General features: G+C 44.6%; 1 protein-coding gene across 2 annotated transcripts in view; it reads left to right on the forward strand.

Annotated features, from left to right (window-relative positions):
* LOC306791837 (ubiquitin-conjugating enzyme E2 E2) overlaps positions 1–13,866 on the forward strand; it is a 48,384-nt gene extending 34,518 nt beyond the window's left edge. For both annotated transcript variants that reach the window (XM_079288735.1, XM_079288734.1), the window contains 3 exons: positions 3,648–3,780; positions 8,288–8,435; positions 13,130–13,866. In XM_079288735.1, the coding sequence (XP_079144861.1) occupies positions 3,648–3,780; positions 8,288–8,424 (270 nt within the window). In that variant the 3' untranslated portion in view covers positions 8,425–8,435; positions 13,130–13,866. The remainder of the gene's footprint in view (positions 1–3,647; positions 3,781–8,287; positions 8,436–13,129) is intronic.
* The last annotated feature ends 874 nt before the right edge of the window (positions 13,867–14,740 follow it).

Here is a 14,740-nt window from a genome sequence, read left to right on the forward strand (position 1 = left end):
TTTTTATGGATGGATTGATCTTCCCCAAAGGATGAAAGGCACAACTCTGACAAAAGATTGTACTGATGGCTCCTCGCAATTTCAACAGAGCAACATTTTGATCTAACGGAGGTCATCACGAGGCATTGTCAAGACACCATTGCAGAACGAGCTATCGACGCAAACATGTTCGTCACCCAGATGAGGTGGGATGTGCATGATTGAGGGTGTGAACCAATCAGAGCAGAGCTGGACAACACTGTCTGGTACTAGTGCAAAGGGGACAAAGCATGCCTCCACAGAAAGGGCAAAAAGATCAACAGAAATAATGTAGAGGCGCATATTAAATCCAGCAGGTTATAGCATCCATCGATTGATACAAAATACTTTTTATGCTTCATGTTCTCACTTTAAAGTTAGTTTCAAGGAAACTGCACGTCAATTATTTCTAGGAAGTGCGGATTCGTCCCGCATGAGCTGTTGTGTTGCCACCGAGTTAACAATCTGGAGTCAGCAGCAGCCTTGACGTTACAGATGGTTACCATTTCAAATCCCCAAACATTTCATCAAATCCCCAAACTACCGCCGCTGCAGTACAAGGCTGCGATTGTGTACGTCTGCATGTGTGTGAATGTGCAGCAGGGTGCTGCTGTGAAAAGAGCACAGAGCTCACTCGACTCTTCCTTGCTAAATAAAGGTTTAAAAAGGTGATCTTGATATTCTGCTGTTTTCTCTGTGATGTCCAAACAAGTTGTTACATTACGGTTCCCATCGCAGCCACAACTGACAAACACCCACTCGGTTCAAACATTAGTCACGTTCAGCATATCTGTGCTGAAAAAAGACTGCAGAGTGGCTCTGAGTTTTTTCTCTGCGGCCCTGCATGGCTAGTAGGCGCCAGTGAAAGTGCCTGTATTTTATGTTGTGTGTGTGTGTGTGTGTGTGTGTTTGTGTGTTTGTGCCCTGCCTGAGTAAAAATAGTTTTCAGCAAGAGCTACAAAGCGTTGGAAGGGAGGAACGGTAAAAGATAGTCTGAGGTGGTGGGCTTGTGTGATCCGAGGAGTGTTGCATGGCACAGCAGTCAATAGTGAGAGTAAGATAATGTTGGATTTCAAATATAAGCTCCATCAGCAGCCGCAAGCAGTTACTGCGGAGACTCCTGTTGTTTCTGACCAACGACAACATAACATCTTCATTTCAACTACGGTTTTAATTTTGACAAAGGAAATGTTCGGACATCCAACCATCTCAGCTGCAGGTGTAGTTTCCAAGACTTCAGCAATGTGAGAGTGCAAAACCGTGGTAAACCCCGTTTGCACAGCATCCTTTCCATAATAACACTGCTTAAGGAGCAACGGAAGTCAGGCGAGTTATAGGAAAACTACCATCGCTCATCAATCCAACTTGACTCCTAACTGTTAGCATGATCAATGTGTGGGATGGGGTAGGAGCACAGCATGCTTCTGGCTATTTCGGAAATGTTCATCGATTTTTCTTTGTTTTTGTTTTTGCAAAACAACCTTCTTCGGTCAAAAATAAAGAATCGCTTCAGAAGGTACAATCTACATTTTTCAGTTGATGTGCTCAGTTCCAGGCTGTATAAAGAATCCACCATAGCGAGGGAGCTAAAGGACACAGGAACAGCCTTGTCTCAATCGCTCCTCCAGCGGGCTGCGCTCGGCGCTCCAGGGTCGTTATTAATGGCTTATAGGGTGGAAATTGACACCGTGGGAAATAGCGGGATCCATCATTGTTATTTAGCCTTCATTATGAGCCGCACTGGTTTCCCCCCAGCTCGAGTTTTGGTATAACTGAAGCAGCTTCTTAAAGATAACTCCCATACCAATTGAACATAAAGACAAGCCGAGTTGCAAGTTGGTAAGAGAGCACGCCCTGAGGTGAAGTCTGGAGGTCTGTCTCCTCCATCATTCTGACACGCCAAGGGAGGTGGTAAAAAATATAGATCCTTCTCTCCTGCATCGCAAATCTGTCCTCCCATCAGCGCAGATTGTACCAGGCTGCAGGAGCATTAAAAAAGGAGGGTGCTGCTGCATGGCGACGCTCTAAACATTTCCAGATGCTGCCGACTGAAATGTGGGAACGCAAGTGGAGAGAAAAATCAGTGGTTGGCCAACCTTTAAGAGGCCTAAACGTCTCCCTTGCAATAGGATTTGACTAATAGCAGGATTTTCAAGACCGACACTGGTAGTTTGTGGATTACCAACAGTTGCTGTAATGTGCTGATATTCATTGAAATGAACCAGGCCTGTGTAACAAACCTAACTTGGTGGTTTGTTGCATAAGGTGACATGAGGCATAATAGAGGAAATCATAAAATCAATAAAATAAAATCCATGTTATCCTTGTCTGTGTAATAAAAGCCTTTAAAAGAGCAGTTAAACCATTTAAAATCATCTTAACTCGCCACTTAAACTATTTATAATAATACTATTAATAATACTCTTTATCCGTGTGGTGCTTTTCAAGAACAAAAGCTTCGTTTATCCAAGATTTGGGGCACAGGAGACTGTTTAAAAAATGTCTCTACATGCTTCAAAGTTGTGGGTCGAAGTTTGGTGTGTTTAAAAATGTTGTTTGAAGTATTCAAACTTAGTGCCAAAGTAAATAGAGAGAACTGATCAATATAGGCGCCACATTGTGGCTTCACCAAATACGGCAGCGCTGCTCTACAATCATTGGCATTTAGAGAAGCTACTTGACACAGAAACATCGATTTCTCTTTCGACATGACATCGGTGTCGCGTCAGGCCACGGCCGTCCCGCCGAGCGGGGCGATTTATCGGCCCCTCTTGGCCCCCGTCGGCCCCAGAGAACGGCCGCTCTCCGGACTATCTTTATCCATCCAGGAGAACGTGTCGGCATCCTTTTCCCCGGCCCGCTCCCATAATTCCTCTCTGTGTCCAGACACACGTTGACAAGAAATAGGACTGCGGTGGCCCCGGTGCTTTACAACAGGCTGCTGTTTCACATGAACAGCTCCACTCACACTCTCATCTTACATTTATGTGCCTCACACATGCTCCCTCTCTCTCTATCTATCTCTTTCTGTGTGTGTGTGTGTGTGTGTGTAAATGATGAAAGAAAAAGTAATACAATAAACCGACAGGGGCATCTGGCCTAATTCCAATAGAAAATGGAATTGGATTAGTGCCTCCCTTCTCACAGCTGTGTGTGTGTTTTTGTGTGTGTGTGTGTTGCGTAAAATCGAGACAACAATGGAGCTCAGCGACAGCCAGCTGCCCAACGGTGGAGCGCTGATGAACAGTTAGGAAACAGAGCCGCTTGCTGCTGCTCAACACATTCGTTTGTGTGTGTGTGTGTGTGTGTGTGTGTGTGTTGGTTGTTGGTGTGTGTTTCACGCTTGCCGGCACATCCCAGACGGATCAGTCCTCCACATGACATTGATCATACTCGTCATTTCTCCCGGCTCGCAGCCGTAGTATTGTTGCGTAATCTTCCCGTGGATAAGAACTTTAACCGGCAGCTTTGTGCGGCTGATTGAACAGCTGATAATCACACACTTTATTTATTCACTGCCGTGCTGCTGAGGAGAAAATTGAGTTACGCAATTAGAGTGTCTTTTTCCTCTCTAAACCTCTGCTGGGAGATAAAATTTCTCCTTTTTGTTTTATTTTTTTTTATTCTAGTGCCGGTCCCAAAGGAGACAACATCTACGAGTGGAGGTCGACCATCCTGGGCCCTCCGGGCTCCGTGTACGAGGGGGGAGTGTTTTTCCTGGACATCGCCTTCACACCAGACTACCCCTTCAAACCACCCAAGGTGAGTGGTGCCCTGGCTTCCCTCCAGTGAGGCTCTGGGTGTGTGTGTGTGTGCGTGTGTGTGTGTGTGTTTTGCTGATGCAAGTGTGTGTCAGTATTTACACGAGTCTGGCTGACAGCGGTTGCCACCTCCCTCGGTTTTGAGTCGTGCTTCTGTTTTTGCCCAGGGTTTTGGTTTTTGAGTCTAGAAATACTCCCTGCTATTTAGAGACACATGATTAAAGAAATAAACAGAAAAGAGTAAAGATGAAGATATTTTTGGATACCTGCCATGTTTATCCTGTTTTAATGGAGAATAACTTGTCTTCCTATATGTATATCAAAAAGGTTTTGTTCAGAGAAGCCTTTTCAAACAATATATTACATATTAGAGGCTGTGGAAAGCGAGCAAGTTGACCTTAAATTAAGAATTATTTTTGTCATAGAAAAAACAACCTTGAGCTGTGTATAAAACCTTAAAAAACCCCGACATATTCCACAGTCTTGCTTTAAAAAGAAAGACGCTGTCGACTTGTGTGACTGGCTCCCCGATGCGTTCTCAATAACTAGTTGCCGTGTGTCTCACATTGTGCTGCATCCACTGTGATCATTTAGATTGATGGGGATGCTGGATGTGAGTCACTTCTCCCTCATCCTCTCACATATTCAACCACCAAACGGAGGCAAATGTGTTCATGATGACACTGGCACATTTAGGAAGTTGGGTTTATTTTTGTGAGATATAAAAACAACAATTGAAACGCTTCAATGTCAAACGAGTTCTGGTGTTCAGGCATCTTTTAAATTACATCCAGCCATGATTACCACAATGCCGAGCAGAGACTTGGGAGCTCCACTTGCACAGAGACAAACAAGTGACCGAACCGTCTCCACCTGTAGACTGAATAAAATTAGACTTGTGGTTTGATTCGCTATTTCATGTTTTCAACAAATCAAACTTATGGTAAATTGTATTTACAGCTTTGGGTATTTGGTTTGCAGTCTGGTGCAACGCTGTTCTCCTCATTCCCTCCTGACCAGATAAAACTGCCTCCTTCCTGGCAGTCCACGCTGAGGGTGGAAACAGAGCCTCGTCTAAACTCTTGGCATCTTGCTGCCATGCTTTTCCAGTCTGGCTGCGAGCTGTGCCATCCAGCAGCTCACCGGCTCAATCCGACAGCTGCAGCTGCTCACTACACTGGCTCACTCACTAATGTTAGGGTGATAAGGCCAGTTAAGGCGGACACTGACACTCTTAGATCGAGGTTGAAGGTGGCAACGGCATTGCTTCAGTCTGCTGTATTTTGTTCCGCTGCGGGACCCGTTCAGCAGAAACACCCAGCGACGGGCTGAGCGATTAGACTCCTCTCACTAACATTATTCCCCTCTATCAACTCTAATTTCTTCACGGCTTTGAACTAAATTCCGGTGCACGTTTTATCTTCCTCTGCATGATATCGTTCTCATTTTCAAACTGTCTAACATGCCGTGAAGAGCCATAAAGTCAAGCTTGGACTTGCCGATGATCAGCCATTCAATGCATTCCCTCCTCTAAACCGAACCTTCGCGATGACTGCTTTCTCATAAAGCTGCCAATCAGTTCAACTGCGTTCCATTCCGTTCGCCCAACGTGACTATTTTTACTATTGCGTGCAGAGATTGTAAATGGACAGACCTGAGGTAAAGATAGACGAACATGCTTCATCATAGCTACGCCACATGTGTATCGGGAACTTTTACGGCCGGCAAAACCATAAGAAATGCTCCAGTATTTACTTTCAATGCGATATGATGAGATGACACACATTTGCAAACTGTCAGAGATGATTTGACACCGTTATAGCAAGGTAGCTTTCCTTTTAACATCTCTGGTTGTGTTAGACCACTGTGAGCAATTCTGCAAATCAGCAGAATTAGTGACAATATTCAATTTACAGGATTCATGCGTCCATGTACCGGTACCTTGATTTTTCTGGTATTTAATTCACAGACTTAGCTTAAAGACGGGCAATGGAAACTTGTTCCCATGGCGTTTGCTTCAGGTATTTATATTGAGGCATGAAGTGTTTCATTTACTCTAGAATGTGATCATCAGAATGAGCGCTGCTGTGACACAAAATGAGGATGCAGAGGTTGTGTTTAGAGGCTGAGGGATGAATCCGTAACGCAGAGGGGAAGAAGGATTAGACCCGCTGCTTTTGTTACGCGGAGGCAGCATCATAATCTATTAGCATCAGCCGTGATGGGATTACAGGCTGTCAATGGGACCTCACAGGCTGGAGAAAAGGGTCTTTTTCACGGCTGCTGGGCGGCCAGCTTCAGCGTGCCACCGCTAAACCCGTCTCAACGGAGGTGTATGAACAGAGGAGGGGGCGACTCAGGCCTCAAACCCGCCCTCAACCAGTCACCGTCAATCCCCTCGTCCGCCTCCCGTCTGCCTTTTCTCGCCACATCTCCGGCAAAATCCTTTCATGTGATGAAAAATCCTTTCATGTGATGAAAAATCCTTTCATATGATGAAAAGCGGCCCGTTTATTGCTCCGTCCGTCCATCGCGGGTCGGTAACGCCGGCGTGGAATGTGAGGAAGAGATGGCTGCACTCGCATGTGAGGGTTGTTTGTTTCTCACAACGAGGAGATGTGAAGGGAGGAACCGAGCGTTGATGAGAGGATAAAAGAGGGAGCGAAGAGGGGGAGGAAAGGGCTGCGGTTGCAGAGCAAGCAGAGGGGGGGGGAGGGGTGGAGCGGCGAGCACGCCTCGACTGCCTGCTCTGGTCGTGGAGAGGTCAAAGGTCACTCCTTAATGATGTTGTGCTCCTTGTGCTGATGTCTGCAGGACTGGCTTCACTTCGCTGTTGACTGTGTCGGCCTCACGCACGCGTATCTCAGTCGATCTTCCAGTGAATTGACCTGAGCATTTACTGTGGAGCTGAGATCAGGCAGATGTTTATTAATGCATTAGTATATTGGCAGACATCCATTATAGGCTTGTTTGGACTTTGGAAATCAATCAGAATGTGTTTTACAGCTTTGACTGTTAAAATTGTTTCTGTGCAGGCAGCCTGTGTGTTTGCAAGGTTGCGTTTTGAAACAATGAATTGATTCGTCGATAGACAGAAAATCACTCAACGGGATAATGAGGGTGATTTGAAGTGGGGTTGAATGACGTCGTTTTCCATAGTGAGTGTATTTCCTACAGTAGATGGCGGTCAGCACACTACTAGTTGAAGCAGCGGCATGGAGGTAAAGCAATACGTATTTTAGGCACCTTAAGAAATCTATATCTGTGACTATTTCCACAGCTTTATCTTGCCTTCTCGCTGGTTCTTGTCATTTATGAAGGAAAACTGACAAGTAGCTGTTGTCAGCTTCCCAAAATGCAGATTTTTTTTGTTTCATATCATTATTTAGTGTCGGTCGGAGAAAACTTGGGCTCTGGAAAATTACGATTCATACAGATTCATACGATTCAAACAATTATTGAATTTAGTGGTGAACGTTCTTAATTGACAATAAAAATGATAATTTGGTGCAGCCCTAAAGAAATGTTGCTCTAAGTACAAAGCATACCAACTACGTACATATAGTAAGTTGGTAAATCATTGCTTGAAATGTTGTCGACTGGTTTTGATCAAATTAGATTGCACTCTGTCTGTATCTGTATGTGTTGTTTCAATCATGAAAATGTTTAGAAATGTTGATTTTCATCTTATCTTTCAAGATCTGGAAAATAATCTGTGATGGACGATCATGACTCACAATGTTACGTAATAGTGTCCTAATAATTGCAATATGCGATCGGTATTTTTATATGAACAATGGATCCACAGAGAATCATCACAAACTCTGCAGGTCCCCTCAGCTCCAGGGAGCCATTTAGTGTGTTTCAGCTCGTTGTTTTGCTCTCACAGCCCTCGACTTTGATGTCTGATTCAGTCTCCACCTGGTCTCCAGCAGCAGGCAGCTGTTTTCAGGGAAAAGAGCTTTGATAAACCCAGACAAAGTTATCAACTAGCTGATGAACGGAGTGGAGCATTCAGCAGCTTAAGAGACAGACATTCCCCTCAGGACTTGGTGGAGACCAAAACAGAGCTGAAAGTACAAGATGTAGAGTTGTGTGGTTGTTTTGTAGGAGCCTGTCGTTGTTGTTTACATGTAGTCAAATGAAGGCAAGCGCTGGTGGTGGCGGCGGCGGTGGTGGTGGTGCGTAATCGCACTGCGATTGAGCGCAGCGCTTCTCAAATCAGAGGCTGCAGATTTATTCATTTATTTATTTGACATCTGTCCTGATTCCTTCAGATGGCTTCAGGGATTTAGTGAACTGAAGATACATGATATGCATAATATGTTGATACTGTAGATAAATGTCGACAGATTTTTTAAGCTGATTGAAACACATTTACATTAGTCTATAAAAAGCTCTCAATAGGCTGCAAAAAAAAATGGTATGCATGCAACTTGAAACCGCAATTATTCGTGGTTTTCTTTGAGAGACCACTGTTGCTCTAACCCTCTTTGGTCCGTGTGCAGGTGACGTTCCGTACGAGGATCTACCACTGCAACATCAACAGTCAGGGGGTGATCTGTCTGGACATCCTGAAGGACAACTGGAGTCCCGCCCTCACCATCTCCAAGGTCCTCCTGTCCATCTGCTCCCTGCTCACTGACTGCAACCCGGGTGAGAGCTGCAACACACACACACACACACTTCTGCTTGTCATATCTCACTCCAAGTTTAGCAGTGGCAGGTTGAGTGACATGTCCATTCTGTGTGGATAATGTACACGGAAGCGTGTCACTTTGAGGCTCGAGTCCGTACTCTCTGTAGCACAGCAGCAGGGAGGACAGACGGGAAGGTTGCAGTGACGGAAACACGGCTGCTTTGTGTCGCATTGCTGTCTTCATCTATCTGTTAAAGCTTCTGAGATTTCAAATGAGGGTCTCCATGAAGTAAATGTTCTGTCACGGCTTTATTCAAATGAATAATTACAAATGAATTACAGTGATGATGAATCTATGTGCATGGACCTTGTGCTTCTGGAGCTTTAATGTGACGACCATGATGTTTTTGGAGATAAACGTGTATAAATAGTTGTTTTCACAGCAATGTAAAATAGGGATTAAAAAGGGAATTGTGGTGTGTTTAACATCCTAAAACGAAACAGATTTGGAGAAAATGTAAGTTATTTAACAGTCAGTGTTTAATTATGAACAAACACAATGAATTTTAATTTTCCATCAAGGAAAAGTAACAAAACTGTTTGTTTATGCTGCGAATTATAGTTCTTATAAAAAAGAAAATTAGAATTGCCAGGTTGAATTGGAAATGGTAATTGTCCAAGAAAATTGCAATCGGTGCAACTCTAGTGCTGAACCCTCGTTAAGAAAGTGACAGAAGTATTTGTGTGATGAGTAAAATAAAAAAGAGAGAGCTTGAGTAAGAAGTTTAAATCCTGATCTGCTTGCTTCGGGAATCACTGCGCAAAGTGCTCATGATTGCCGCTTTGTCTGTAATTTGAACATAACCTGGCCTGATTCTTATAAATAGGGTTTCAGATGCTATTGGCAATTTGTTTGAAGCATACTGAGGCCCCTTTTGAAAGCAAAGCACGGCCACTGTGGGCATGAAACTAAATATTTTAGCCTTCTCATAGCATTCATACATTCATCCTCTTACAATCCTCTGACAATGTTGTCTGACAAACAGTCAGCCTTGGTGTTCATACTCCCTTCGTTGCAGTTGAATCAATATTTAACCAGGACTGGCTGACGAAACACAACCCTGTAAACAGCCGACACCATTCGAGGAGAAGACGTCAACGGTTTTAAAGCTAATTCGATCCATTACGGTCCAGTTTCCCAGCGGAGCTTTTATTTCATGGACCAGTTAAACAAGTCCTCTCCCAGTAACACGGCTCCTCGGTTGCCAATCCTATTAATGTCTGTTGGTGTGACGGGTGAAGTTGAAGTTGGTAAAAGCAGCTCTTGCAAAAACAAATCTGTCCAACATCACAGCAATGAGGTTCAGAGTGAAAGAACGGGCAGAAATGTGCCGGAGCAAGAACGGTAGGGGGGGGGGGGGAAGAAGAAAGACAGGTTATTTCACATGTGAATAGTGGGGAATGAGATGGCAACAGGCAAGAAAGAGCGAGCGGGGGAGGGGGGGGGGGACTGATGGTGCTGATTGTGAAGACCTCTGATGATAGCTTGTGTCCTCTCTGCGGGGATTGCTCTTTGATAACATGGCCGTGTAGATTCTCCCTCCGTGGGCGAAAATGAGAAGAGCTTTTCCTCTCCTCCTCCACCGCGTTTTTTTCAGATGTTTGGCGAGATGAAACGAGCCGATTCCTTTTAAAGTATGACACAAAAGAGGCTTGATCGACGCCCTGTCGTACCCGCCAAAAAAGCCTGTCACCCCTCCTCCCTGTCATCCACGCACGTTCTATCGCTCTTTCTGCCTCTTGCCTCATCAAAATCAGTCCAATCACTGCATTTCTCACCACTTGCTTAAGTTTTGAAAACCCAGCCTCAAGTGCTGAAAGTGGGCCCTGGATCTGAAATGGCCTAAAAATATCTTTCCTTCCCTCTCCACCGCCTTCCGTCTGAAGATTTTCTTTCCCGTGCAGGCGGAGATCATTGGCATGGAGCTCATTAAAGCGGGGGAAGAGGATGGAATGACAGTTAATCAACCCTCCCAGGGCTGCCGTCATGCCACATTTAACCCTGTGTTAGGTCCCACAAGCAGATCTCTACCTGGGGCAATCCTGTTGGCATATGGGGGCTGAGCCACATGCCATGTCAAAGTGTATCTAGGGCTCATATCTAGCCCAGGGCCTCTGTCCAATGTCATCCCTTTTCCTACCTGTCTTTTCCTGTAGCAACCTCTGTGGAGCGTCCAAAAAGTAACCTCACATTTATTTGTTTTTTAACAAAGCCAGAGGGATTTCTGCAGCTGCTGTCTGGGCTGGATCGTATATCAGGCTGATATGTGCTGATATTATTCGGCTAGTCTTTTAAAATGAAGGTATCCGCTTTTCCCCCTCGGTAGCTTCAGGGGTGTCGGTTTGTCAAACCTGTAATAACACATGCCTAACCCTGAAGGCTTTGCTCTCTGGATTGATATTAGAATTTGCTGCTGTGTGCCTTCTGTTCACCACAAAGTGGCTGTTCCAAAAAAAGGCATATATTACCACAAAAATAATCCTGAACATCTCACACGGCGTAATCTGATGTTATGATTGCGTTGCTGGTTCCAACAGTCCCAATAGTTGCCTCATCATCTTCTGGACTGTACAACACTGTGATTACCCTGAAGCCACCTGGAAGCCTACAAACCTAAAAAACCAAAAAGTACAGCGTGTCATCCAACCAGTTGTTCACAGGCAGAGCCTCCTCCTGGCTGCATTCCACTGCAGTGTCTTTCTTTTGTTTGTCTTTGTGAACTTGACACAATGAATTGTATAAATAATAAAATAACAAATGCTCACTGTCGGTCTCTCCTCGCAGGCATTCATGGTGTGTGCAAAAAAAGAGATGTTGTCTGCGTCGTAAAGTTGGCTGCAGTGCAGGTTGATTCCACCATTGCAAAAAGGGGGTTTCAGATGCATTTTGGATGATTTGACAAGCATTTAGTTTGAAGCCTACTGAGGCCTTTGGCTCCTACTTTCATGCTTGGAAGTCATTCATTCAACTTTTTGCGTGTTCAAGTTGTCAAAGTATCTTTTTCTATGAATGTTTTTGGAGTGTACGCGTGATTTGTGTTGCACCAGCAGAATATGTGGGTCGAAGTGGTTGTCAAAGTCACTGTACATATTTGAGAAATGGGAAGCCATTGATCGTGGATCGTCATCCATCAGTTTTTCCTCCATTTGTTTAAAGTGTTTCTACGTTTTGGAATCAAAACAAGCGCGATTGGTTGTCTTTAGGTTATAACTCGCATATTTTTCACAGATACACAGTCTCTCCTCAAAGACATTCACAGTGTTGAACTCATTAGGTACTGAACAATGGAAGGGGTTGTGTGAAGAATGAAAAAGAGAGCTCGAGGAGGGTTCAGACCCGACGTGGGGGGGCCTGCTTGGCTTGGTTGCGGCCGCTGCTTCACCCAGAATGCCGCTCTTCAGGAGTCCTAATCTAATAAAAGGGCCAACCTTAGTTTTTGCCATCAAAAACATAAATTGGTCCGAAAAGGACAGAATAACATAATGCAGTCATTGACGTGATGATTCGCGACACTAAATCATTCACAGGCTTTCACCGACCAGCAGTCCCAACGGGATTTCTGTCTTTGGCTCAAGTTGTCTCTTAAGAAGTCCGATGCTTCCCGCTTCGAGCTACAACGCCGTGATATGTGGGGGATCCATTCATCCAGAAATATGGGAATAAGCCTGTAAACCCCCCCCCATCATTGAAACCCGAGCAGGGATTAGTGCTGAGGGGTGTCTGTGCTGCTTGCTCAGCCAAGCTCATCACACTGCTCCGTCAGCAGGCTGAGCCCTGCAGGAGAGACGGTCTGCAGCCGAGCAGAGTGTATGTGAGGCTCGAGGAATTTGTTTTCTCCTCTCTGTCCCCTCACTGAGAAATTGACCGGCGGCACGACGAATTGAGCAGCGGCACGGTCAATAGGGAAAACCGGCGGGGAATTCATAAGGGTGGCTGTTGACTGACCGGACATGTGCGGTGTATCAACAGACAGGACAGCTGCTGCTGAAGCCCACCATGATCACCTCTGATTTACAGCGCCATGCATATTTTACCGGTGCTGTCGATAAAAGTGTTGACCGCGCATGAATTCTCATGTTTTTGACGAACTTCCTGACCTTTCTTCGAGGGCCACCATCAGAATTTCTTCTTCTCTACAAGAAATATTGAAATCTGACAGGGAAATTGCCGTGACATTTCCTGACCACACTGGGGCTCCCAAGGAAATGAAGTTACTGTAGCATCCATTTAGCAGCTAAACAGTCTGAGGTTGGTGGAGGCCAAAGACGGAGGTAAAAGAGATTGGAAAGTGGACTTATATTCATCAGGTGGCCATGAACACAAATCCAAAGAAATGTCAATGTTGCTCTGTATGTGCTGGGTGTGTAAATAAGCAATTGTTTGCTGACATAATCACCAACAACATCTTTATGAGGTGATAATATGTCAATTTTCTGTTTACAGCTTGTTGCACTGCACTCAACAAATCTGTTATTGTTGATTTAATAGACAAAGCAAACAACCACTTGAAACAAAAGTCGATCCATTAATTAACAATTAAATGCTAGTTAAGACAAGCGCAGCAAATGAAGCTAAATCTCAGGTGAATAATCAATAAATGCGTTGTTTGTTGTACTGAGTCTCACCGAGTTCCTTCCTCCTGTGTTACAGCCGACCCTCTGGTTGGAAGCATCGCCACACAGTACCTGACCAACAGAGCTGAGCACGACAGGATAGCCAAACAGTGGACCAAACGCTACGCCACATAGACCAGCAGCAGCCCTCCAGGATCCCTCACCCTACTCAACACACACACACACACACACAAACACCTCCCCTCCTCCGAAATCTATGGAAGCACACCCGCTCCTGTCATCCACCCCCCCCCCCCCTACCCCCCAAACCCAGAGAAACGAACTGTTATTTGTTCCATGCTGACTTGAAAAGCTTCTTTTTTATACAGAGTCTATTGGGATTGTATTTTCCAATACACTGAATGTTGATATGGTCATGAAAAGCTTTAATACTGTTTTTGTTCTTGTCGTCGTCGTTCTTATTGTTATTGCATTGTTTATAACATTGTCGCCCACCCTCGTCATCTTCTTATCGTGTACTATTCCCGTTTCATGTGATGGTTCCATGTAAAATGATCATACTGAGTGAGTGCATTTAGTTTGTTTTCTTCCAGTGGATTTACAGCTAATGGTCAATATTAGTGCATGGCATCAGGATATGTGTTCAAGCAGTGGACATGTAGTCATGTCGTGTATTATTTCTGTCCCGGCAGAGTTCTGGCATGGAGTGAGCCCATCATCATGTATGACGATAGTGGTAGTTTGCTGTACATTTAATGCCTTGTGAGAATACATACTCATTGAATACTCAATTAAACACTGGCTGTAATGTGACAGGCCCCGTCTCAATCTCTTGTTTTAATATGACGTATATCTGCGTGTGATTACGGGGTGTATGCATGCAGGCTTATCTCTAGTCACAGGCAACAAATAATCTCAAGACGTTATCTCAAGACACCTTTTTTATTGAGCAGGTCTAGAACGTAATTGGTTCTTCCTTAGTTTCATGCTACACTCTTCTTAAGTTTCATGAAGATCGGGCCAGTAGTTTTCCCGTAATCCTGCTGACAAACAGACACGCAAAGCAAACCCAAACCACCTTGGTGGAGGCAACTAACACCGATTTAAAAACTTTGGAAATTCATCACAGTGGTAATGGCTTAACCCTCCGTTAACCAACCAGGTTACCGGTAGATGTATAGGTTCAAATTAAAAAGTAATCTACTCGTATGTATGTGATGAGCAAACGCATTGCCAGATGACACTGCATTGCAACGGTTGAGTCGGGTTAAATCAAGCAACCATGGGATTTGATGGCACTTTTCCAAACCGTGCAATGATAATCTCCGTCACGTGATGCCATTTCAAACGATGCAAAAATACTTTTTTGTCCCATAGACGCCTGCAACTCACCGGATATTTTTAAAGATAATTCAACTTTCCACTACAAACACTTGAATAGCCCTGAATTAAATCATTAGGTCCCAAATCCAGAGTTATTCTTTGTGCTTCCGTTCATGTGAATGAGCCTGAGACCGAGCAGTTAAAGGAAACACTACTGTGAATTCATCACTCTGCATTCGATCCATTTTGGTGTTAAAAGACATTTCCTACATCATCGCACTGCCCGGACCAGCCTGCAGACACACAAACAAGATGGCTCCGTCTGCTCCTGATGCTTTCAAGTAAAAATGCTGGTCCTCCTCTC

Source organism: Melanostigma gelatinosum (genome assembly GCF_949748355.1).
Source record: "Melanostigma gelatinosum genome assembly, chromosome: 17".
Classification (NCBI taxonomy): Eukaryota; Metazoa; Chordata; class Actinopteri; order Perciformes; family Zoarcidae; genus Melanostigma; species Melanostigma gelatinosum.